The sequence below is a fragment of the Paramormyrops kingsleyae genome, chromosome 2 (genome assembly GCF_048594095.1).
Source record: "Paramormyrops kingsleyae isolate MSU_618 chromosome 2, PKINGS_0.4, whole genome shotgun sequence".
Classification (NCBI taxonomy): Eukaryota; Metazoa; Chordata; class Actinopteri; order Osteoglossiformes; family Mormyridae; genus Paramormyrops; species Paramormyrops kingsleyae.
The window spans coordinates 36622510-36647459 of record NC_132798.1 but is presented as its reverse complement, the minus strand read 5'-3'; the positions used below and the strand labels follow the sequence as shown (position 1 = coordinate 36647459).

Below are 24950 nucleotides of genomic sequence, written 5' to 3'. Positions count from 1 at the left end.
AAATGAATTGATTTAAATGGATATAATGATAAAATGGAAACTACAATGGATACATAACTGGATACATAGAGGCTTTGAATTACAGGTGTGTGTGTGTGTGTGTTTCCATTTTATGTGGGTTTTTCTTTTATAGTCCAAAGACATGCAGTTCTAACTGACATCCCTTAGTTGGTCATAGTGTTGTCTATGTTTGCTCATAAGTGCCTTGTCATGTATTGGCATCCTATCTTGGGTGTGCCCCAGCCTTATGCTCTGTGCTGCTTGGGATAGGCTACAGCACCCTCCCATTTACACAGGGTAAATAATTGGATGATGGATGGATATAAACTTGTGAGAACAGTTTTGTGATGGGGTAGGCTGGACCCCTGTCATTTCTCCCATTTCTATATTTCGAAGTTAATTGATAATAGTGATGCACAATTATATGTTTCCTTTTGTTAAATGTGAAACACACACAATGTTTTGGATGTTAAATGTACTTCTGTATGAGAGAAGATGGAACTGAGACTGTTTTACTGCCACGTGCAACAACAAAAATGGAGTGAACAGAAATACCCAGAAGGTCCGCCTCAGATGCGCATCGGTGCTGGCGGTCTTGGGCCGCTTTGTGTGGTGACTATTCTCCATACGTATTGAGAAGACATTATGGAAGAGGTTTATGGCTTCTGCAACGGTGCCAGCTGCCCACGTAAGCTTTGGAAACTGCCATAAGACTAAAGGGAAAAATGTTTACTCAGCCCTAAACCCTGGCTGGGTCAGCTCAGAAAAACACCATGCTGCTTTTCCAAGTTCATAAATTGAATACGACGCCCCACAGCAAGTCTGTCATTTCCAACATGGCTGTTTACACAGTCTGCTGTTTCATGAAATGTGAAATTAGAATGTTGGTTTAACCTTGGCATAAGAACTTTGGCATAAGAGCAAAGCTGCTCCATCAAGATAGGGCTTCCATTCTCCTCAATGCTTGGGGTAAATATTGCCCTCTTGAGTTTTAACGTAGAACAACACATTGCTGTTTGGGTCCTCAAGAGCTCAAGTTTTATATCAAATTTTACGTCACTATCTGTATACAGGCTGTAAAGAGATAAGTAGTGTCACATGTTTTTGTCTCTGTTACCTGTGAAGAGAGTGTTTCTTAATAATACAGGAATGTATTAATAATGTTCCCGGTTTTTTGGCAGTATGCTTGTCAAGACTCTCAAGGCTGATTCATATGAAAGCGGGTGTGCGTAGTGACAGACCATGCATGATACTGAATATTCACACTTCGCATAAAAGCGGGTGTGCGTAGTGACAGGCCATGCGTGATACTGAATATTCATCCTTCACATGAAAGCTGGTGTGCGTAGTGACAGGCCATGCGTGACACTGAATATTCATCCCTCGCATGAAAGCAGGTGTGCGTAGTGACAGGCCATGCGTGATACTGAATATTCATACTTCACATGAAAGCGGGTGTGCGTAGTGACAGGCCATGCGTGACACTGAATATTCATCCCTCGCATGAAAGCAGGTGTGCGTAGTGACAGGCCATGCGTGATACTGAATATTCATACTTCACATGAAAGCGGGTGTGCGTAGTGACAGGCCATGCGTGACACTGAATATTCATCCCTCGCATGAAAGCAGGTGTGCGTAGTGACAGGCCATGCGTGATACTGAATATTCATACTTCACATGAAAGCGGGTGTGCGTAGTGACAGGCCATGCGTGACACTGAATATTCATACTTCACATCAAAGCGGGTGTGCGTAGTGACAGGCCATGCGTGATACTGAATATTCATGCTTCACATGAAAGCGGGTGTGCGTAGTGACAGGCCATGTGTGACACTGAATATTCAAACTTCACATGAAAGCGGGTGTGCGTAGTGACAGGCCATGCGTGACACTGAATATTCATACTTCACATCAAAGCGGGTGTGCGTAGTGACAGGCCATGCGTGATACTGAATATTCATGCTTCACATGAAAGCGGGTGTGCGTAGTGACAGGCCATGTGTGACACTGAATATTCAAACTTCACATGAAAGCGGGTGTGCGTAGTGACAGGCCATGCGTGACACTGAATAGTCATACTTCACATGAAAGAGGGTGTGCGTAGTGACAGGCCATGCGTGATACTGAATATTCATGCTTCACATGAAAGCGGGTGTGCGTAGTGACAGGCCATGCGTGACACTGAATATTCATACTTCACATGAAAGCGGGTGTGCGTAGTGACAGGCCATGCGTGACACTGAATATTCATACTTCACATGAAAGCGGGTGTGCGTAGTGACAGGCCATGCGTGATACTGAATATTCATGCTTCACATGAAAGCGGGTGTGCGTAGTGACAGGCCATGCGTGACACTGAATATTCATACTTCACATGAAAGCGGGTGTGCGTAGTGACAGGCCATGCGTGACACTGAATAGTCATACTTCACATGAAAGAGGGTGTGCGTAGTGACAGGCCATGCGTGATACTGAATATTCATGCTTCACATGAAAGCGGGTGTGCGTAGTGACAGGCCATGCGTGATACTGAATATTCATGCTTCACATGAAAGCGGGTGTGCGTAGTGACAGGCCATGCGTGATACTGAATATTCATGCTTCACATGAAAGCGGGTGTGCGTAGTGACAGGCCATGCGTGACACTGAATATTCAAACTTCACATGAAAGCGGGTGTGCGTAGTGACAGGCCATGCGTGACACTGAATAGTCATACTTCACATGAAAGAGGGTGTGCGTAGTGACAGGCCATGCATGATACTGAATATTCATGCTTCACATGAAAGCGGGTGTGCGTAGTGACAGGCCATGCGTGATACTGAATATTCATGCTTCACATGAAAGCGGGTGTGCGTAGTGACAGGCCATGCGTGACACTGAATATTCATACTTCACATGAAAGCGGGTGTGCGTAGTGACAGGCCATGCGTGATACTGAATATTCATACTTTTAGCACCAACATGCCATGCAACCGTGTACTTTGGTGTCAGGCCTGGTGTAGCACTATAGTGCCAAACTGTCACATTTATGAAGAGTGATATGGATGTTCTAAAAATAAAGAAGAATTTAACTATAACTAACCATGCACCATATACTTACAGTACACAAGGCAGGGTTATTATTAAAAACATTTCCATAAACAAAATGAGTTATAAAAGTAAAATAATTACAGCTAAACAAAGATTTTAAATATTGCTTCCAAAACCAGCTGAAATAAAAACAAAGGTCACATACTTCCTGTTACTGCTTTTAAATACTATTTAGCAGAAGTGATTTGTTTATCTTTGGGCCTGTCTTGCAATGCAGATGAACCATAGAAATAGGCAAGAGTGCTACATTGCGACATTTTGTAGTAGCTAGAAAAGTCTTAAGTTTCCATTAATCCCTAGAAATAAAATTAGTAAAACCTAAACTAAAATGTAGGTAGATTTACGTCTTTAAAATAAAAACTAATGAAGTCACACCTAAAACGAAGTTAAATTCAAATGAAAATCAAAATGACGATAACACTAATTCAAAAACACACACAGGTACATGCCATTGCAGTACAAGCATTTCATTTTAGTTCGTAGCCATCTGGCATTTTTTCTAATCTTGTAGTGAAGAATGACATAAATGCTAGTATTGACTTTTTCAGTCAACCATTCTTCAAATCCACAAGCTGTTATTTTTGTCATATGGTAGAAAGGGTGTTTGCATTCAGTCTTTGGTCTGCATATATTTTTCAGTGTAAATTACCATCTGTATATTTGAATCTCAGTGATGGTGAGTTTCCAAAGTCTTCAGAAAATTAGAAAACCCTGGAAATTCCACCATCTTGGTGTTGATGTGGATGTCTGAAGTTTCTTTATCAGTTTAATTTGGTTCGCAGTTATCATGGATTGATGTTGGGACTCAAAATTAATACATAATGAAACTGTGTGAATTGCCCGCACAGTTATGAATGCAAACATACATCTGTTTGTATGTGTCTGTCACAGTGCATATGTCCTGACTTATGTGAGCCCTCTTCTGTGGTACACCCCCCATTTAAAGTAGGTATGTGCTGCTGGCTTGTAATAGTGCATTTCATTTGAATAGGGAAGTTGGAATTTTCAAATTCCTTGTTGGGAATTTTTAATTGCAACGTCCCCTGAGGTCGGACTTCCAACTTGGAAAACCAGACGAACCTCCACAATCCCGACATCAAGATGGCTGCTCCATGCATCAACAGTAAAAAGCTGTAGTAATTAACTGTTGTACTGCACTGCCTTATTTGTGTCTCATTAAATCGGTAGTACACACAGTACTGTCCAACCTTTGTCTGTGGACATGTTGCTGTGTTGTTTGTATGTGCAAAATACCACGCAATGCTTTGTAATTATCTGGTATTGCTGATGTCTAACATGGCTAGTTGTACAGGAACGCCGTTAACTCGGGTGTGACGTCATTCCCAGCTCCGACGTCCGAGATAAATGGAACGCAACATAATACTCTGGGTAAACAAAGTGGCCTGGTGACGACACATCCTTGGCACAACAATGATCAGCGTGTAGTGGGGGGGATGATCCAGTTCCCAGGTGCCTCATTGTGTGTGTATCAGCCTCATTCTTTGGTGTGCTTGCCAAAAACAATAGGAGCGGTGGGATGTCGGCTTTCCATACAATTATTGGTCTAATGTGTTTCTGGAGCATTTGTTTGATTATTCTTCTTTATAGTTGTTTGCTTTTTCCCAGACTATCATAATTCTCAAAAAAAAAAAAGATTTTTTGTTTGCATTTCACCAGAAGCTTATTAAATATCAGGTGTTTGCTTTTCATATTTATTGGAACTTGAATCTTATTTTCAGGTTCTTGTAAGTCAGTCAAGAGGAAAGTTTCCATCTTGCCAACTTCATAAACCTATACTGTGAATCCTATACATATCACTTAAGACTATAATTGTTAGTGTGGTGGCCCAAGACAACATTCCCCTGACCACTTTCTGGGGAAAAAATGTTAACTTTTTCCTTTCTTTTTTCCAATGCATGTATCTTTACACCAGAGCAGCAGGGAGTGGGTTATAAGTGGAACCTCTCCTTCAGAGGAAGGAGTGTGTGAGTGAGTAGTTAAAAAGCTAGACAGAAGCATCTGGCTTCCCAGGCCACCACATGGAGAAGAGGGAAATTCGGGGGGGGCTAGGAGGGGTGTGGAGGAGTGGCCTTGACATGTGTGATTGTGTGTGAGTATGGGCCAGTCACTGAGTAAGAGAGTTTGGGGAGACATGCCGGCAGCAACTGGAGCAGAATGGAAAGCATGAGCAGTACGAGGTTACAAGGTACGATGGCCAAGGAGTTCAAGGAGGTGCAGGAGGGCTGGGTAGGCTACATGCCTGCAGGCGTTGTGCTGTTGCCAGTAATGTTTGTCTGATGACAGACAGTAGTTCTCAAAAGCCAGGTGTTTTTGTATGTGTGTGTGTCTATGGTTTTGTGTACGGGATATATGGGTGGAAGACGGAGAGCACAATCATGTTTATTCTCTTTCTGATAATGGCAGCCACTGCTTGAACAAAGGACATGAACAGAGCAGCTTTTGAGAAAATTATGGGAATAATTTGGCTTTCAAACCCTAGTAAGACAGCAGGAGATGAGGCTACGGCTGGGGCCACTTTGTCTGGTGGCAGTGGAATGACATGTGGTGTTGGGTTTTGGACAAGTTCTCTGCAGTTTTCTCACAGTCACATCTACTGAATGAAAGTTTGGAGTTTCTTTATTATGTGTGTGTATTCAATGGAAAAATGATAGGTGAGCTACTGTATTTTTCTTTCCCAAAATAAGAAAAAGTCCGGGGTTACACTGTTTTCTGAAAATGCTAATGAAAGTAGATTTTAAATTTTGTGCACGTGTGTACGTGTACGTGTGTGTGCGTGTGCGCTGTGATTGTCAGGTGACATTTTATTAAAGTCCATTTAATTAAAACTCTTCTACAAACTATGAAGTTCACAGCTTTGTTGACTTTTGAAATCTGCGTCTCATTCATTTACTGTCAGCCTAAAATCTTTGGGATTTTAAACAGGAAGATAGCAGACCTACGCCTAACTGTGGTCAGGATTTAGGACACTGGCCATCCTACATTTAGCAAAGTCTTCTGTCCAGTGGTGTTGACAGGGGTGGATAGGATTTGCCTCTGAGGACAAAGACAGGACGTTCCTCTCCAACATTAGATCTCTGGCGAGCCCCTCAGACTGGAAATGGGTGTAGGTGGGTGGTTACAGTGTGGGGCGTTGGCTGGCCTGAAGTCCACTTGCACCCTTGCAGTATCATTGTCTGGAGTCTGTTTTAGTACAGATGCCTTGCTGTGAAGAGAATGCCTGCTGTTACCTTACTGCTGTTGGGGTCAATTGTTGTCATGTTCACATTGAACAGGGAGCTCCAGAGGGCGTGGGAGGGTTGTTAGCCAGTAGTGGATGCTTAGTACCTTTCTTTTTCAAAATGCACAGCTGTCTGCAGGCTTTCATGACTCATTAGGCTTGCTAGACCCTTAGGGGTTCTATGTGAAACAGTCAACACCTTTTAGATTGTGACAACCGTTGGGAGCAAAGAATTGGCTGATTGCTCATTGTTTACGGTGATTGCCACACTGTCTAATTCGTTAATGTAGGCGTGAAGCTCACAGCTCAGTTTCTTCAAAATACATTGAGCAATTCACATCTTTCTCCAGTTCAGGTTTGTGTGCATACAACTAATCTGTTTACCTTGTGTCTTTGATCAAGGTTTGATTCATTTTCAGTTTTAGATTACTTGTCTGAGTCTTGTAATTCAGACATTAAGTTAACATGGAAACATCTCAAGGAAAGTCATGAGTGCTGTGCATACATTTTTATGTAGTCTTAAGAAAAAAAATTAGATTATTCGATTGTTGATGTGAAGTCAAGAAATCATATATTAAAACAACTAAGGCCCAATCCCAATTCTACCCCTTACCCCTACACTTACCCCTACCCCTCCGTTTGGCGCGTTCACGTGTAGGGGTAGGGGTGTCTCAATTCTCTTTTGATTGGAGGGGTAGGGGTAAGGGGAAGGGCTAGATAGCCCTCGAAACGAAGATTTTTCGGGACCTCACTTCAAACGAAGGGCTAAGAGAAATTTACAACATGGCTGCCCACTCGAGCAAGCAGACCCATAAATGTTAAGTAATTTTTGCCATTAATAAGGATTTTTATGACATTTTTTCATTACATGTATATTACCATCAATCTTGTGTTTGTGTTTACGGTGATGTTCTGTAAAGAAACGTTTGAAAAAAAATCGCTAAAGTTTGCTTGCGGATAGCACTGATTGCACAATATTAGGAAATATATTTTTATGTCATATAACGTTACCCGGTAACTGACTGCATGTTGTAACGCGTTGTTTTGTTTTGCTTACGGCCATATGTGTACATGTAAATGAACGGTGCTTACACTATTCGTACTTATTGCAACATGACAACATTTTTGTAAATTATATTCTGTATAGGGACAACTGAGGAAACCCGAAGGCTCATACGTTTTCAAGGTGAAAACGAACATCTGTTTTTAAAGTCCAAATACGGCGCAAAAAAACTTTGGGAGTGAGTAATCTTTACATGCTACGATGCTGACGGCGACATCTTGGAATTTGTGATAAACATCGGAGCATGTCCTCTGACGTAACGTTAGGAGGTAGTGACAATGGATGATGACATATAACAGTGTAGTAGTGGTGTCCCATTTCTTAGGGGAAATTTTTTAACCCTACCCCTTTCCACTTCATTTCAAGGGGCAAGGGGAAGGGGTGAGGGGTAGGCAAAGGGGTAGAAAATAGAATTGGGATTGGGCCTAAGATAATGCCAATCCATCTCACAGACAGTGGGAAGAAGTAGATGAATAACTCAAGTAGTTTTATTATAAAGTTTATATTTTCAGTGACTGCCATGGTCAGGATAGGCAGAGTGTGATCAAAAAATTGGGAGATGCCAAAATAGTAATATTACTTTTGTTAGGGGAAAAAACAAAACATAAACAAGCATTTTTGCATACATTTTCTTTTGGTAGTAGAGTCTTACTGTGCTCCATTGTACTTGGGGTAAAACAAAACTGAAGAAGAGACAGGTGGAAACATCACACCTGAAATGGACAGCAGTGTGAACTGTGGCAACTTCCCTTTTCACATTAAGGACACCTGTGTGTCCTGTGATTTCATTTTTGTCTTCAGGATTGGAGGTCATCCAAGCAGTTTACAGAGTTCTTTATAAATAGATGTTGTTATAACATGCAAGAGTGGGAGGGGCATCATGGGAACAAAATTCAGGGAAAATGCCTCAGATGATTAAAACCCTGCAAGTACGTGGGGGACTTGCTAGGGTTTACTTGGCTGCACTTTCAGGCTTTAGCTGTTTCCCCTTGATACAGAAGCATGTGCTTCCTATGGCAATAATAATAAAAGTGATGTGGGTTCTGATCTTAAAATCTTAATTTCAAGGAAATCGAGATTTGTGATTGTTTGTAACACACCCTGGGCAGAGTTCCTTTTGCTGAGATGGACCCTCTGATACATATCTCACGGGAAGAGGAAGGCATCCCACTTCCTGCCTCATTCTGGAGGAGTAACAGTGTATTGGAATGGAATCCGCATTATTCCCTAATTGGCATGAAAGGGCTGACTTGGCTTTGTAGATCTGTGTCCCTCTGTCAAGTACTGGTTTAAAGTAATCTCAGCATGGTACAGCAGCAGCACCTAAGTACCATTGCTGAGCTTTAAATCTAGTACCTCTGGACATAAGTCTGGCTCCTTTGCTACAGTAGCAGTCCGCAAGTTATATCTCCATGGTGATGCTGCACCTACCCTTTTTACTGCCTTCTGGTTGCCAGACCTCTGACCACCTACCAGCAGTTTAATAATGGACTTGAGTGAATGTGGTGTTAAAGAAATAGAATGGGAGGAAAAAAAAGAAATTGTCAGTTACAGGGGCGGTAAGAACCATATTGAGGCTCAGCTTCGGTCACTGTACGTTGCCCTTTGGCAGGGCACCTCCTGAGATACTGAGTTGTGCATGTGTGTGCTATGAGGCATTTCCTGACTGTCATTAATTTTTAATTTTCTTTTGTAGGATCTTGACAGGGACAGGTTGGGGGAGCGAGAGCGAGAGCGAATCAAATTGCAGATTCGAGAGCTGCGCAGTCAGCAGAAACAGAGCAGAGAGCTGCACAGAGCAGGTAAAGAACTCACCGGCATCATCGACACTGATCCCTATCTGCTGTCTGTTTTTATTATTGCCATATGATTTCAACTAATTTGAAGGAAGGAAAATCCATCTTTTCATTATTTGAACACATCAGAACAGGGTAGGATGACTTTATATGGGATGCAAAGTGTAGGTACATCCATCCATTTTCTATAACTGCTTATCATATTTTGGGTCACGGGAGGAGGGGGAAGAGCTCTGGTAACTATCCTGCAGGCTGCGGGTGCAAGGCATGGAATGACCCAGGATGGGGCACCATTCACTCACACAAGCACAGCTATGGGAAATTAGGTACCGCCAGTTAACTCCAGCATGGCCTTGTGGAAACCCCACAACAATGCAGGGAGAACATGCAAACTCTACACACACGGAGCCATGGCAGAGACTTGAACCCTGATCATAGAGGTGTGAGGGAACAGTGCTAACTACTGCACCACCATGCCACCTGTTTAGGTTCATTATATTATAAAATGAATTTTGAAAGCAACCTTAATTGTGCTGGCAGCTGAGATTCTCTTTACAAATGTCTTGTTTGATGGCATGTTTGATTTGTGGAAAAAGAAAATAAACAGAGAACTATAAATATATGAAAGGTCAAAGTGCACATCTCTCCATACTTCAGTGTGAGTAAAATGTGGCTGAACATTTCCCTCTTGCTTCTGATTGCATATTTAGTTTGGCTTAGGACTTCTCCAAGGCTCAGTAGGACACCCGACTGCACTGCGCTTTGCCACACCCAGCTCCAGGCTCTGTGTGTGACTGTGTGTATAGGTGATGGAGGCCCAGGTGTTCTTTGTTCCACTTTCCCTGGTCCTTTCTCTCTGCTTCAAGATCTGGCCTGATTTTGTAACCATCAGCCTGACCTCTGTCTCAACAAGCATCTAGGCATTTGGCTGTATCATTTCAATGCATATGTCTATCCAACAACAGTGGAAAATTCACAGCCAAACAAATAAGTATTCAAAACTGCTAAACAGTAACCTGGTTGGATTGGGTGAAGCATCCAGAATTTGTTTGTCAAAAGGCTGCGTTGTAGAGCATTGGCAGTCCAGTGATCTGAGGACATCGTCTCCGTAACCCGCACCTGGTTTAAGGTGGTTCAAGGTGGTTTCAAGGCCCATCTTGTAGATTATTATAAATAGATGTACTTGGAATGTGATCCCACATTTTAACTTCACAGGAAACCACCTTTCACACACAAACACACATCTTGTGTGCCCCACAAAATGATCTGGCCAAGGACAAAATGCTTTCATAACACCCCGAAATACATTCCCCCCCACTTGCCCTAATGCACCTTACAATTAGGACCTAGCAGCATGGGGGCAAACACAGGAGCAGCCTCGCCTCACAGCTGTACACTTGTGGGAAGTGTGCAGTTTGTTACGGCCTGGCAGCAGACACAGGAAGTCTGTGGCCGGGGCAGGACAGGACAGGGTGGGGGGTGGGATTTATAATGGTAAAATTCACAAAGAAGAAAGATGGGGGCTGGGATCCAGTCTTGCCAGACCACCACAGCTGAAGCAAGAGAGCCGTGATTTGGTAAATGACCCGTTTTGATGTTGGTTAGAGGGAATGCACAGCGTCGGCAGGAATTCCTGAGGGAACTCAACTCTGAACAAAAACAACAGGCCACAATTGCCTTTCTAGTTTTACTTATTTTTTTTAGAGGGAAGGGATGAAGGTCATATAATATGTATGCCTCTCTGTGTGGGCTGTTTTTGGTTAGTAAAAGTATTGTTTTCTTCACAGATATATATTGTTCAGAATTTCTCAAAATGGAACATCATACACATGCTGTGAACCTGTTTTACCCTGCCCCAATTTTAGACCTTTCAATTATTCTCAGAAAATTTAAGATCTGTCATAGCTGCTGTGCATAAAATAAGTAGCCAAGGTCATAGCTGGCCTTTTGTGGTGGGATTTTGTGAAGACAAGAGTAAACTTTCCGCTCAATGGGGAACATCTAGCCTGTGACGGTGGGGGCTGATTCTTTATATATCCAAGTGGTGGTAGATGGAGACATTTTCAGTAACACTGGCCTCCTAACCCGATTATGTTTTGAGGTGACTGGAATGTAATAGTGTTGCTTCAACACACTTCACCCTCCCACTCACTAGCAGTCCTCAGTTTAAGGCATGATGTTTGCTTTCTCACATCGGGGGGTCAATGTACAAAAGGGTTATGAGTAGGGTTGGGCGATATCATATCAATATTATATCACGCATGTGCAATAAATCACAAGGACTTCAGATGACAGGCGAAACATTTGGCTGGATACCAGCTTTTTGCTACTATATGGACGTTTCTTTACGCCCACAATTTAAGCAGATTAGTAGTCCGGCTAAAATACTAATGAGGCATTTTATGACGCCCAAAAGTTAATCTGTATAAACTTGCGAATCTTTATGTTTATTAAATTTGGTTAGCGGAGCACACCACTTACTGTTTTGGTACACTATGGTTTGGTATACTTCAGTGCGATATGCAAATATGATAGAGCCCGCCCTAGTTATGAGTTATGGTACACTGGCCTCCTAACCTGATTATAATAATACAATAATAATACAGGAAATTATACAGCTTTACAGTTTTTCCATTTGCCTAGTTTTTCCAGCTATATGTTTGTATGTGTTTCTTTATTCACCCTTTGGTAGTGATATAGACAGTAGCGCAGAGGCTGGTGTGTGTTTGTGTGTATATTTCTCTGCATGTGCTAGAGCTGTCACTTTTAAACTAATATTTGAACATTCATTGAAGCATGATGTGAAAATTTCATATTTGAATTATAATTAACCCGTTTGAATTTTTAAGTGCCACTGTAGCCTATAGACACATTCGACCATTTGTTGTAATTTTGTTTGCCGTCTATGGAGCGCCTAAAATTGTCAAGGTGGTAGTATATTTTTTTAAATAGTTTTGCATTCCTTGCAGTCCTTTTGCGATCTCTCTACACTTGCCCAATTGCTATTTGCTGCAACATGATGGCAAGGATAAACCTAAATAATACAGACATTTTCCTGAGGTAGTGGAGGTGCTGTGATGTGCTGGCAGTTGACTGGATGTCATTACTGATTGCCCTCACTCTGACTTCATTTCCTGTGCCTGCTTGTCACTTCCTCTTCCAAGAATGACTCTTGCTTCATGTTGAATCAGACCCAAAAAAACATGTCTGGACTTGAGAACCTGCCCCCTCCAATTCCTCTATCAACCACATTTCATAAATCAGTAGTTACAACTCATCACTAAGAATTCCTAACATGTACTTGAAGGGTAATAAATAATGCATACTTTAATGACAATTCCAGTGTCATAATTGCCTTAAAATTACTTAGAGACACAAACGGGATTTTGTGAAAGAGTTATTATAAATTGGATGATTTACCACAAGAATCTTTTTCTAATGTGTTTTCTTTTTGGCATATTTTATCTTTGTTACGTTTAGGAAAAGCACACATTTCATATGAAATGTTTGATTTATATAGACAGTTTTATACACTAGTGGAAGGAGTAGGAAAATAAAGAAGTTTACTAGATGCAAAGTTTCTTTGTGGTATGGAAAAGTATGGAATTTAATTTTGGTGTCTTATGTCTGGATATGTATGGAAAGTATGGAACAATATTGGTGTTTCCAGACAATTGCAGCAAATTGGCTTGCTATGTATTTTTTAAAAAAAATATGAATTTGCAATTAATGTTTTTGATTAAAGTAGTGATGTGAACTGGTTATTAGTGCCAGAATGTGCACATTGTATGATTAATCTAGGGGCAGCGTGTGGCTCAGTGGGCTAAGCCGTGTGCCTGTAATCACAAGGTCGCCGGTTCAAGCCCAGCCTCAGCACGTCTGCTTGAGCAAGACCCTCAATCCCCAGCTCCCTGGGCGCCGCTGCGGGTGGCTGCCCTTCGCGGACAGCTTGTATGGAAAGGCGTAAAAACAATTTCCCCACGGGGATCAATAAAGTAAAGTATCAATTAATCACCAGCAAGATATATTGACTTGCAGTTTACAACACACACACAATGTGGAAGTGCAATTTCTCAACTGCTTGGCTTGCCAATCCCAAATATTGTAACTAGTTGGCTAAGGACTCCAAATGTGAATGGAAACCAAAATGCATGAATGACATGAACTGTTAGCCACATGGTGAATGTGAAGCATTACGGCTGCCACGATTAGTCGACGTAGTCCATGACGTCTATGCTCAAAAAGCGTGGACATCAATAATTTAAATTGATGCATGATTTCTAAAACGCTAATATACATTATAACAAAAGTTTTACTTTAATATCGCCACGTAATTATGGAAGTAGCTTAAATTAGCACTAAACAAAAAAGGTGGTTTCACACTGTGCAAAGTTCAATAGCATATTATGTTGGCACCAGCGCTAAACACGAGCATCTGAAGAGAAAGAGCACAGGCACTATTCTGGACCGCCAGGCTATTCATGTTTTTAAATTCTAATTAGTACGGAGAGCTTTTTAATATTTTTGTCATTGTAGCTGTTAAATACACTCATTATTAAAGCCATAAAGTTCTCTGCTTACTACACTATGTGTTTGAGAAAATGTTTAGGCTTAATTCTGGGCTTATTCTCTGTGGATTGACGGTGACAGTGTGTGTTTGTGCGTATTGGGCTTGGTGGGACCAGTGTTATTATTGTAAACTAAAACTGAAAAGCACACCACAAACATCTTTTTACTTTGTTTATCCACAATATCTAATCTTTTAAAATATATATTGTGGTTGCTGAGGTATCTCTTCCTTGACTTCAGTGTTTATTGCTTCCATGATTTACCAAAACAGTCACATGTGGCATGCTCTGCTAACCGAATTTAATAAGCATAAGCATAAGGACACGCTGAATTTATACAGATTACTAACTTTTTTTACTAACAATACGCACCTCATTAATATATTGGGCATACTCCTAATCTGCTTATTGGATTGTGGGTGAAAATAATGTCCATATAATGCAGAAAAGCTGGCGTCCATTATCTAAAGCCCTGCAGTAACATAAAGTTTGTTGTAAAAATAAAATTAATAAATTAAACTTTCTATTTGATTTTCTGGAGGAAAATTAATCGTTTAGATTAATCGATCAATTGGTAAAAGAGTCGATACATTAATCTATAGAAAACTAGTTGCTAGTGGCAACTAGAAACATTGCTGCATCTTCGCAGGCAGCAGTACTTGTGGTGACAGGAGTGTTGGCATAAAGTGATGCTTTAAGCAGCATTTTTAACAACAGCTGATTCCCAGAAACCGTGTTTGTCATCATCTGCAATAATACAGTGGTATCTCAGTTCTCGAACTTAATCCGTTCAGAACTCCGGATTGAATCCTAAAAAGTTCGAGTTCTGATCGAATTTTCCCCATAAGAAACAATGGAAAACCATTTAATTGGTTCCCACCCCCAAAATATTATACGTAAAGGTTTTTTTTTTTAGCAATTAAAAATACGGATAAAACAAGAAGAGCATATACTGTACTAAACACATCTAACCACATTTATCAAAACAGTAATTTGTAAAGTAAGAAAAGAGATTCAGACTTCTGAGATTCAGATCAAGCTCTAGGTAATTTTTTTTCAAACTGGTTGGTCCGATTTCTAAGAAATTCGAGTTCTAATGAGTTCGAGAACTGAGGTACCACTGTATTAAACCAACTACCAATGGTAGAAATGGAGCAAAAAAAAAAGAAAGCTATGCTGAATGATACAATGATTGATAAACCCAGCATTTTTCTTTTTTTTCTTTTTTTTATTTATTTTTTTTTTCTGCTTATTACATTATTGCTAATTTGCTGCATACAGGCTCCAGCACAGGCATGACGCTGGTCATGGACACCGTGGGGAAAGGGGAGCCAGCAGGCCCTGCAGCAGCACACCGGTGCCTGGAATCCGGGACCTCCGACTTCAACGGCATTGTGACTCAGTGCCAGCAGCAGGACTCATTTGAGCTGAGCCAGGAATTTGCACCCTTCAGAGCCCGACTGGACTCAGGGGCATCTGAGAGGAGTGTGGAGTCATTTTCCAGGGCCCAGTTAGACTTTGAGACCCCTGACCACAGTGTGGGTTCTATTCCCAGGGCACGATTGGACTCTGGGACATCTGAGAGGAGTGTAGGCTCTGCCTCAAGGGTTCAGTTGGACTCTGGGGCATCTGAACAGAGTGTGGGCTCTGCCCCCAGGGCTCGATTGGACTCTGGGGCATCTGAATGGAGTGTGGGCTCTGTCCCCAGGGCCCGATTGGACTCTGGGGCATCTGAACGGAGTGTGGGCTCTGCCCCCAGGGCCCGATTGGACTCTGGGGCATCTGAACGGAGTGTGGGCTCTGCCCCCAGGGCTCGATTGGACTCTGGGGCATCTGAACGTAGTGTGGGCTCTGCCTCTTCATCCCGATTGGACTCTGGGACATCTGAGTGGAGTTTAGGCTCTGCTGTCAGGGCTTTACTGGACTCTACGGCATCTGAGCAGAGTGTGCTCTCCACTCAAAGGGCTCAATACCACTCTGGATCTTCTGAGGGCAGCACAGGCTCCCAGGTCCAACAGAGAGACAGACTAGACTGTGGGATGTCTGACACAGGCTTGGGACCATGGCAGCGGCTGGGGTCCGGGTCCTCCATTTCATCACAAGGACTACTGGAATCACACAGGGATCTCAGCAGCTGTATATCCTCACTTGACAAAGATCTCCAGGAGGTGCCAATGAAGGCAAAAAGCAGCTCCGCCAGCTCAGATCCAGAGCCTGAGAGCAACAGCCACAGAGCACCAAGGCCTATTTATGAGCCCAGTGATGAGAGTTCCATCACAGATACAGCTCATGATCAGCCTGATGGTGTCGTCTACTCCAGGAGTGTCCATGCATCTTGCAATGGCTTGGTTAATGGAAGTTCGAAGACCAGGGAAGATACTAAAGAACAAAAGGTATTGCACTGTTAAAAGGAATGTGATTCTGCCTGAAACTTCAGGATATTCTGCTAAATACAAAGTCAAGACACACTGAAGCATAAAATGTTTACATTTGTTTTACAGTATGATGATAGTGGTACATTTGGTAGCACAAGATATCCTGGGTTAGCATACAGAATTGTTCCCTGCAAGCAGTTTACACATAATGTCCCTTTTACATCATCACCACCAGAGGGCAAAGCTGAGCTGTATTGGTTAACCCCACATAGATACCAGCCTTCCTCATTACTGCCTCAGCAAAGTCCAGCAATAATTTGTCCTAGCAGAGCACTGTCAAACTGAGACTGCTCTGGACTCCATGCAGTGTTGCTTGACTAGTAGCCCCACTGTGCAAACAAACTGTCACCAAAGTCGGTGGCACTAGGCGAGACCTTGTGGTCCACACAGGATGTGATGGGCTCCGGATTACAGCAGGCATCTTCAGTCGCCTTCAGTTTTTTATTTTTAGAGACCTTTGACTCCTGCAGGATCTGGTTTGCATCAGCAGTGGAACACAAAGAAAGACAAACTGCTGAAAGCAAGCACAGAATAAACACACAGACGTGGAACAAAAAGAGACACGGGGGACCTGTGATTCTGGGTGCATGACATTATTAGACCAGGGTTGTGGTTACGGGCCGCCGCTGCTTCTGATGTGTTTATTCAGGTTGTTTCTTAAAGGCCCTGTGTACATTTTATCATCCTGCCTGGCTGCATGCTCCCGCTATGTTTACATTCCTCATACCAGCAGCACGTGGCTACTTAATCCCCAGCAATAAAAAAGAAAGATCCCAGGCATGAAGTTCCCAGTTCTAAGCCTTTCCTTGCAGGATAATACTGGGTAACTTTAAAAGTCCACTTCTAAATTGTAAGCTGTCTAATCAGCAACCTGCCTGGCAACCTTGTTCTTTCATCGGTCTGGCAGCCTTGGCTCTCTCAAATATCTGAGCTGACCTAAATACATGCCAGCTGTCTTCTGATCTTGAGAACCCTGTCACATGACTGCTTCAATATGATCACATGATAATACATTGCCAGTTTTCTTTGTCCCATAGTTTGGTTGTGGTCCCAGATAGCACCTCAAATCTCAAACCTTGATTCACATATACATTTTTGGTTTATGGCTCTATTTTAATCACACCAGCAATTATACTAGCATTTAATGCCTTGAGTATGCAATGAAATGGTTGTTCTTCTGGGACAGTTTGAGTCCCAGAAGAAACTTACTGTTGTCTTTCAGCAAAGTTCTTCATCTGATTTGCATTGAGAGGTCCAGTTGTGTCTTCAAATCTGAATTTAAGCTCAATTGGGTAAAAGTACTTGCCAAACAATAACAAAACAGGTAAGACTGATTAATCATTTATCCATTTGGACTAAAGTAATCAAAGAGGTGTTTTTTTTTCTCTCTTTCAGACAATAAGGACAAGAGAGATGCCTCAGTCACTCTTTTGCACCACCAAGCCAACAGGTGAGGACTGACACTCATAACAAACAAGCAGAGCCAGACCTGAACACATAGTCCCAAATAAGACCTGTTCAATATTACTGGATGCAGCAGATCTTATGCTAGGTAGAGGCTATACTGAACATAAATATCTTGAAATAGCCACTGACATGAGGCATCATAAAAAAAATTAAAGATTGCCAAATAGGCCCTGAAAAGGAGCCGATGAATTATCTCTGTTGTTATTACTTGGTTCCTCAGATGCTGCTGCTTATCAGAGCAGCCAGACTATCAAGGCGTCCTGCCCTTCCATACGCCGTAAGGCTTGGGTAACATGACCGTATAGGGAGAGGGGCCTGCAGGGGCTGGAGAGGAGCAGAATGGTGTGAGGTGGAGCTGCAGAGAGGGGCAGGATGAAACCAGCTGGGGACCTGTTGTGCTCCTGCACGTGTCTGCCTTTGGTCACCTCTCGGCATCCCGGGCTACATCTGGTGTAAACATGGCCTGGTTCCCTAGCAACCACTGCACATTTTTTGCCTCAATAAGGCTGAAAGGTTCAGTTGCACCTTCCCTGGATGTTTTCCCCCCAATCCTCTCTCTCTTTTGTCTCCATCTCCCTGTTGTTTGGTCTCTCCTAAGAGAGGCTCTTTGTAGTCCCTCTTAGGCCTTAAATACAAGACATAACTCAATACTGCTGGGTATTACATCTGTACATCTCCTGGTTTTTTCACATAAAGCTGTCTATGTAGTCTGCACTTGTGTGATTTCAGTTGCCGTGAGTAAATCTGGGGATATAATGTCTGTGTTGCACACTGGTGCTTAAGTAGTTAATTGTGTCCCACTGTACATTAAAATTTCGCTATTCCTTGGTAAGAGAATTACCCTGCAAAGGTCCTGAGTCAGTGTGAGCTAAAATACATTTAATTACTGACATGTACTGACCTGCCGGGTGTTAAGAGGAGGTACAGATTGTGGTTTAAAGTATCGCAAAATAACACCTACTTTGTTTGGCTCGTTGGGCACTATGCAAAGTGGTGGTATTGAAATGGCCCCGATTCTCCATCTGATGCAGGGGTCGATTTTCCTGTAGTGTTAAGAAAGGGTGGCCTGCTGATGAGGGAAGGGTAGTGAAGGCCGGGATGTTTGTTGTGAAGTGAGGAGCGTCTAGCAGACCGTAACGTGAATGTTCAAGAGCAGAGCACAATGAAGTGGAACCAAGAGATCTGATGTACACAGCAGGGGGTTGGCTGAAGCAAAGGGGTACAGGAACTGACATGTCAAAATAGGAGGTGGGACGAGAGATTCACTGTGTGTGTGTGTGTGTGTGTCTGTCTGTGTCTCTGGTAGTCACAAGGGCTGTCTCTGTTTTTCAGCAGGTGACCAGAAGGATGCAGCTGCTCTCTCCATTGGCCGAGCAAACTCTGTTAGGGACCGGGTACGCAAGTTTACTGAAGGCTCCTCAGGTCAGACAGCCCAGGCGAGGAGTTTCTCTGTGAGGAACCCTGCCACTGCCAGCATAATGCGGGGCCAGATGCCCATCTCTACAGTGACCCGCCGGTTTGAGGAACCTGGTCTGAAGGAGCAGTCCGAAAGTCCAGGAAAAGGAAAATCTATGTTGGGACACACCTCCACTGGTCCTGAGGGAGTTGGGAGGTCCCATGAAGAACGTCCATCTAGTTCTGTATCCTCCTCCTCTACTTCTGAGAGCCCTGGAAGTTTACTCCATCGCCGGGTGGGCATAAAGAAAGGTTCATCCACCAGGCCTCATGTTCCCGCCCCACAACGGGCTCCCAGCAGCCAGTTGCAGAGCCGTGGGGGTGGGGCTTCTGAGCAGCCTGAAAGCAGGGGGCCTGCCCCTGCTGGCTCAGATGAGAGCAGCACCCTGGACCAGGCAGTGGAGTCATCAGCAGCCAGCGACACATCAGGGGACATCACAACTCACAGCCAAGGAGAGGGAGATTCCAACATGAAGACTTTCCTTACCATTGAGATCAAGGAGGGGCGAACCATTCCAGGGGGCAGTATGGCTTCTCGCTTAGCCACCAGTACAGTGGGCAACAGGTCAGGTAGGTGAAAGAGTCCTTGGGTCCTGTTTCATCTGCCACTCAGAGCAATGAGCCTGAAGCCTGTGTGCTGGAGGTTTATTTTAAAAACTTAGTTTAACTTTTTAGCCCAGTTTTGGTTATTTTTAGATCAGTTGTGATGTTTAGGTGGCACATGGTTGTGTATTTTTAAAGCAATGATTTTTGTGACTATACAGGATGTGTTGATGAGTGTGTATGAAAAATGATCACTAGGGTTAGTCAGTGGTTCGATGCTGGGATCTAAGTAAGTAGTGTTAGTGAGTGATTAGACACATGGATCTGAGTGACTAGTGCTAGTGAGTGATTAGATTTTCAGTTATAAATCACACAAGCATAATTAATCTTTGTTCTTGATTTGATCATTACCAACAGCTCCCTCTGAGATTACAGTGGTCACATGCCCTTTGGCTAGGGGACTAACCTCTGTCTGTTAAAGATGATGTTGATGACTGTGGACTGCCTCATGGTGAAACTTAGCAGTTGGAGTGGGATGTCAGTAGGTCTGTATCTGGCAAAGGGGTGACCTGAAAGAGCCACAGGTGCTAACACAGGCAAACCCCTTATGGTCACCTGCTTACAGCCAGGAGGTCCTGCTGTTTTCTTTTCCCAGTGATATTTTCTGACTGCATGCAGTCGTGGGGAGATCACAGGTGTTTTCACATCATATGGCCAAAGTAATCTAACAAGTAACTTCTCCAAAACCACATGAGTTTAATGTTCTCATCATGCACTGATGTTTTTGCCTTCTTGTTGTACGTAAGGGGTGTGCACATATTTGGCAGCATACCACCCCCTTGCAACAATATGTAAATGGCCCTCATAGGCAGGCACAGCGTGGGAATGACAGGTCAGTAAGGACCACATGAAATACTGAATGGGGTCTCACAGGGTCGGAACACGCGGGGGTGTCACCGGGCCACTGAGTGGACTCTGCCAGAACTCGCACAGCGCTTTTCACTGTGAGCGGCACCAGAGTGGGCGCTGGGGCTAAAGATGCATGCAGTAATAGAGCAAGGGGACGGGGGACTCGGGGGTTGTGACTTACGATACAATAGATCATTTCTCCAACGTGGCGTCTCAACAGAAGTGCTGCATTCCTCCCAAGTTAGAGCATTCACATCCACACCAGGAGAGGCATCTTCCATGGGCTTCTGCTCAGAATGCTAATGTGTCCTGCGTGTGTTCCTGGGCGTTCTGCTGCTCAATTCACTGGTGAATTCTGACACGCCAGGATCGGGTTTTTCTAAATAAAGTCGGGTTTATAGACCTACAAAGATTTTTAGCTGTTTTGGCGATGCATCATTTTCTCTTTTTCCATCGGAGCTGCTGCACACATCTGTCTTAACAAGGATGCAGGTTATTTACTCAAAGCTCCTTCCACATGATGGCTCGGTGCTGAAGCCCTTTGTCCCCTTGTCTTTGCTTGGTTCATGTTATCTGCCGGTATTTCCACACACCTGCCTGGTGGGGCTCAAATGCATACCTGCTCAGAATGTCTGGCCAGGCTCCAGGTTCAGAGAGCAACACACACTCTTCATTCTGGATTTCGGGGTAGTGTTCTGGCCATGGAAGCATTAGCAAGTCAATGTTCCAGGTGCTTTCGCGCACTTCACCTGGTCCCCCTGTCTTGTATTTATCTGAAGCATTATGTGTTATTTTGTCTGCATGCCAGCAGGAGAAGCTGATGCAGGCTTTACTCCTAGTGGTGCTGCTTTTGGTGCAACTCGGCTATTAATCATGTGACCTCACAGTTTAACTGTTATGACATTCTGAGTGCTGGCAGCTTACGCAGTTTGGAAATTAGTAGCTTTGATCTGACCCATGGAAAATATATAGACAATGTTTATAAATACAAATGTTCTTTCCACACTATAAGTCAAATATAACTTTATTAATATGGCAGAATGTTTAAGAATTCATATAGCAAAATGTTTAATAATTTTAACATTTGTTGATAAATGTCCTGTATGGTGAATTTGCTCTGGAGAAACTGAAGTTTGCTTGAGCTTGTTCAGCTGATGTCTGTCTTTCTCTCCCTCTTTCTTACACACACCTCCATCCACAGAGCTGACTTTGGGCCTGAGACCGACTCCTTTCAAGATCTCCTCTTCTGGAATCTCTTCCAGTTCCACCTTCAAGGTATCTTGGCCATGCAGACTTAGAGCAATAACTGATTGCAGGTTTACAGTTGTTGCGTTATCAGAGTGATCAGAGCGTACAGGGACATACATCTCACAGCAGAAGTACCTGCTGGCTGTGTTTGGGTCCCCATACTAAAGGTGAGAGTTATGCCAGGAGCAGGTGGCTTCTGCCTGATCAGACGTGTTGAAACACCTTTAAAATCATTGAAGTGCTGAATTTACCACAGTGAAAAATATACATCCCAAGTATGACATTGATAGTACTCTCATTAGAGAACAAGGTTTGGATCAATGGAACTATTCAAACGCTGCATCTTGCATCTTTAGATGTAATTTGGTTCTTTGTGTGTGTGTGCGTGTGTCTGTGTTTGTGAGAGAGAGAGAGAAGAAGGGGGGGGTAATGTATATATTACATTGTGGGGACGATAAACATCTGTTATTGTATTTTGTGTGGTTACTTATGATTACGGTTACTGGTTAAGGTTGTCATAGTTGGGATTAGGATTTTCTCCATAGAAATGAATGGATGGTCCCCACTGGGATATGAATACTATCGTCTGTGTGTGTGTGTCTGTGTCACAGGCTCCCAGAGAGAGAGCAGGACACAGCACCATGTTTGTGACACAGAGAATGGATAGTGGGTCCAATCTCTCCTTAAAGGGTAAAAAAATGGGGAGTGTGTATGTGAGAGAGAGCGAGAGAGAGAGCAAGGGCGAGAGCAGGAGAGGTAGGCAGGAGGCGTATGGCCACACTGTTTACCCTAGAGGTAAACCGTATTCCAGACATCATGATGACTTTTATATTGGCACACTTTAGTGGAGAGGGAAAGGTTTAGAAAGGTTTTTGCTGTTTGTAGACGGTTAAAACACTTCTGGCTATGTGATACATTCAGTGGGCAGAGTCTCTTCCATCAGTCAGCCTCATTTTTCCATTTAGCATGATATCTTTTGTTCAGTCGCATTCCACAGCCTCCTCTCTGTCTGTATGGAGAGTTCCCACCTGGGATTCTTTTTGTGAACTTTCTCATCTTGCACCAGTAAATGGGAAATGCAGATGAGCATCCTTGCAGTCCAAATAGATGAGTGTCCTTTGCAGTTCAAACTAGCAACGTCAGTCTGTTTTGTTGTTAGCGTAGCATATCATTTTGTCATTGGCCTTGTTTCACACTATTTATGCAACAGAAAGTCACAGTCCAGTGGGTTCTCAATCATGGCAGCAGATCTTTTATTGCCTGAAGATATATGGTGCTGGGTGGCGGGACTACAAGTAAAACCTGAGGACCAATGCATTTTCCCCAGATGCATTTATCTTCAATGTAAAACACTGAACAGGACCGTGCATATTGAGTCAGGTGTGGGTCATAACCTGAAAGAAAACTCTCCGCTTTGCTTTCTCATCTGTAAAGAGTGCTGGAACGTGTTTTACAACTTTCTCTTTTTAGTTTGCCTGTTGCTCTTCTGAACACGAGCGCTTCCTTGTAATCTCATTTAGGGATTGGGGGCTTGCAGCTTAGAGAAGTGATCACAGCGTTATAGGTGTGATGATAGTGTGCAAGTGCGTCCCTTTCCGTTAGAGTGTGTAAGGCGAGGCTTTGAGAGAGAAAGACAGCTCAGGGACTGGGGAAGGTGTAGTGTGTTCACAGGGCTGGGAATGCGGCCACTCGTCAGAGCTGAACCACGACAGGACGCCAAGGTAGGGAGCGCAGGATGCATGCTTGAGTGGGAGCATTTGTGTTTGTTTGGATTGCCTGTGGGCACGTTTGTCAGGCATTTTGTTTTGTGATCAGCTCCAGGCTGACAGCAGAGAAATACAAAGAATAAGGTTATACCCAGAAAGGGGACTGGCATGTATGCAGAAGGTTATCCGGCCTATTGTGTTTTATGCCGCCCTCTGGGAACCTATCAATACGCCATATGGGGCCATATGGGCTGGAGTGTTCTGGGAAAGGATACCAGCTTCATTCATTGTTCCTCTGTTCTACGGTACTGTCCTTTATTCACAGTAGTGCGGGTGTATGTCATCAGGATGGGGAGGCTCAACTAGGTTTTTATATATATATAATGTATACAATGTAATATAAATATAATCCACACACACACATAAATTTTTTTATATTGTGTGTGTGTGTGTGTGTGTGCGTGTGTGTGTGTCTGTGTGTGTGTGTGTGTATTATGCACGCACACACATACAGCTCTGAAAAAAATTGAGACCACTTAATATTTTTTAAGAATCCTCATTTTTTAATCCTGGTCTAATCCTGGTTCTGCTGGCAGAATGCAAATTTTCTAAGACAAAAAGGTGAAGCAGGAGACAGTGGCTATAACCAAAAACCAGCCAGGTAGAGTGCAGAAGCTGCTTTCTGATGCCAGAGATGACCATCAACTTATCCAACAGTACATTGGGAATCAGAGGATGACCTCAAATGAAGTGAAACAAAAAGTTTTACTGTGGTTGCTTAATTTATTCCAGAGCTGTGTGTGTATGTATTTATGAATGTGTGTGTGTATGCGTATATGTGTGTGTGTATGTATATATATATATATATATATATATATATTTAATATACACATACATGTGTTTGCACACACGGTTTCAGTCAAAGGTTTGGATACACCTACCTACTATAGAAAGGTTTATTTGTACTATTCTCTACCTTATAAGGACATCAAAACTATTACATAATATTTTTAATTATACACTGACCAAAAAAGTATTAAACAAAAAAATGTTTTTTTGGGGGGGTGGGGTAGCTCTGTGGGTTGGGACTCAGAAGGTTGCTGGTCCAAATCTCGTGGCCAGCAGAGTGATCCCACCATTGGGCCCTTATGCCAGGCCACTAACCCCAATGGCTTAAGGAACAGGCTGACCCTACTGTCCCCTCTACGCCAGTTTCATGAGGTGGCCTCCTGGGATGCTTTTCCAGCTGTCCTGAAGGAGGTCCCACATATATACTGAGCACTCAGTGCCTGCTTTTCCTTCACGCTATGGTCAAACTCCTTCAGAACAATTTCAATTGGATTTAGGTCAGGTAGCCAGGCCATGTGATGCAACACTATCACTCTCCTTTGTAGGCATACTGATTACTGATTTATGTGTAGTAGCATAGTGT

At 43.1% G+C, this 24950-nt stretch overlaps 1 protein-coding gene across 8 annotated transcripts in view; it reads left to right on the top strand.

Annotated features, from left to right (window-relative positions):
- The window catches only part of smtnb (smoothelin b), an 89048-nt gene that overhangs the window by 50205 nt on the left and 13893 nt on the right, over positions 1 to 24950 (top strand). For 6 of the 8 annotated variants that reach the window (XM_023796062.2, XM_023796060.2, XM_023796066.2 and 3 more), the window contains 6 exons: positions 9088 to 9193; positions 15037 to 16148; positions 17586 to 17640; positions 17878 to 17934; positions 18990 to 19682; positions 21766 to 21839. In XM_023796062.2, coding sequence (XP_023651830.1) covers positions 9088 to 9193; positions 15037 to 16148; positions 17586 to 17640; positions 17878 to 17934; positions 18990 to 19682; positions 21766 to 21839 — 2097 coding nt within the window. Of the gene's footprint in view, positions 1 to 5198; positions 5297 to 9087; positions 9194 to 15036; positions 16149 to 17585; positions 17641 to 17877; positions 17935 to 18989; positions 19683 to 21765; positions 21840 to 24950 lie in introns of those variants that run through there. The other 2 variants (XM_023796068.2, XM_023796065.2) reach the window with 2 other exon arrangements.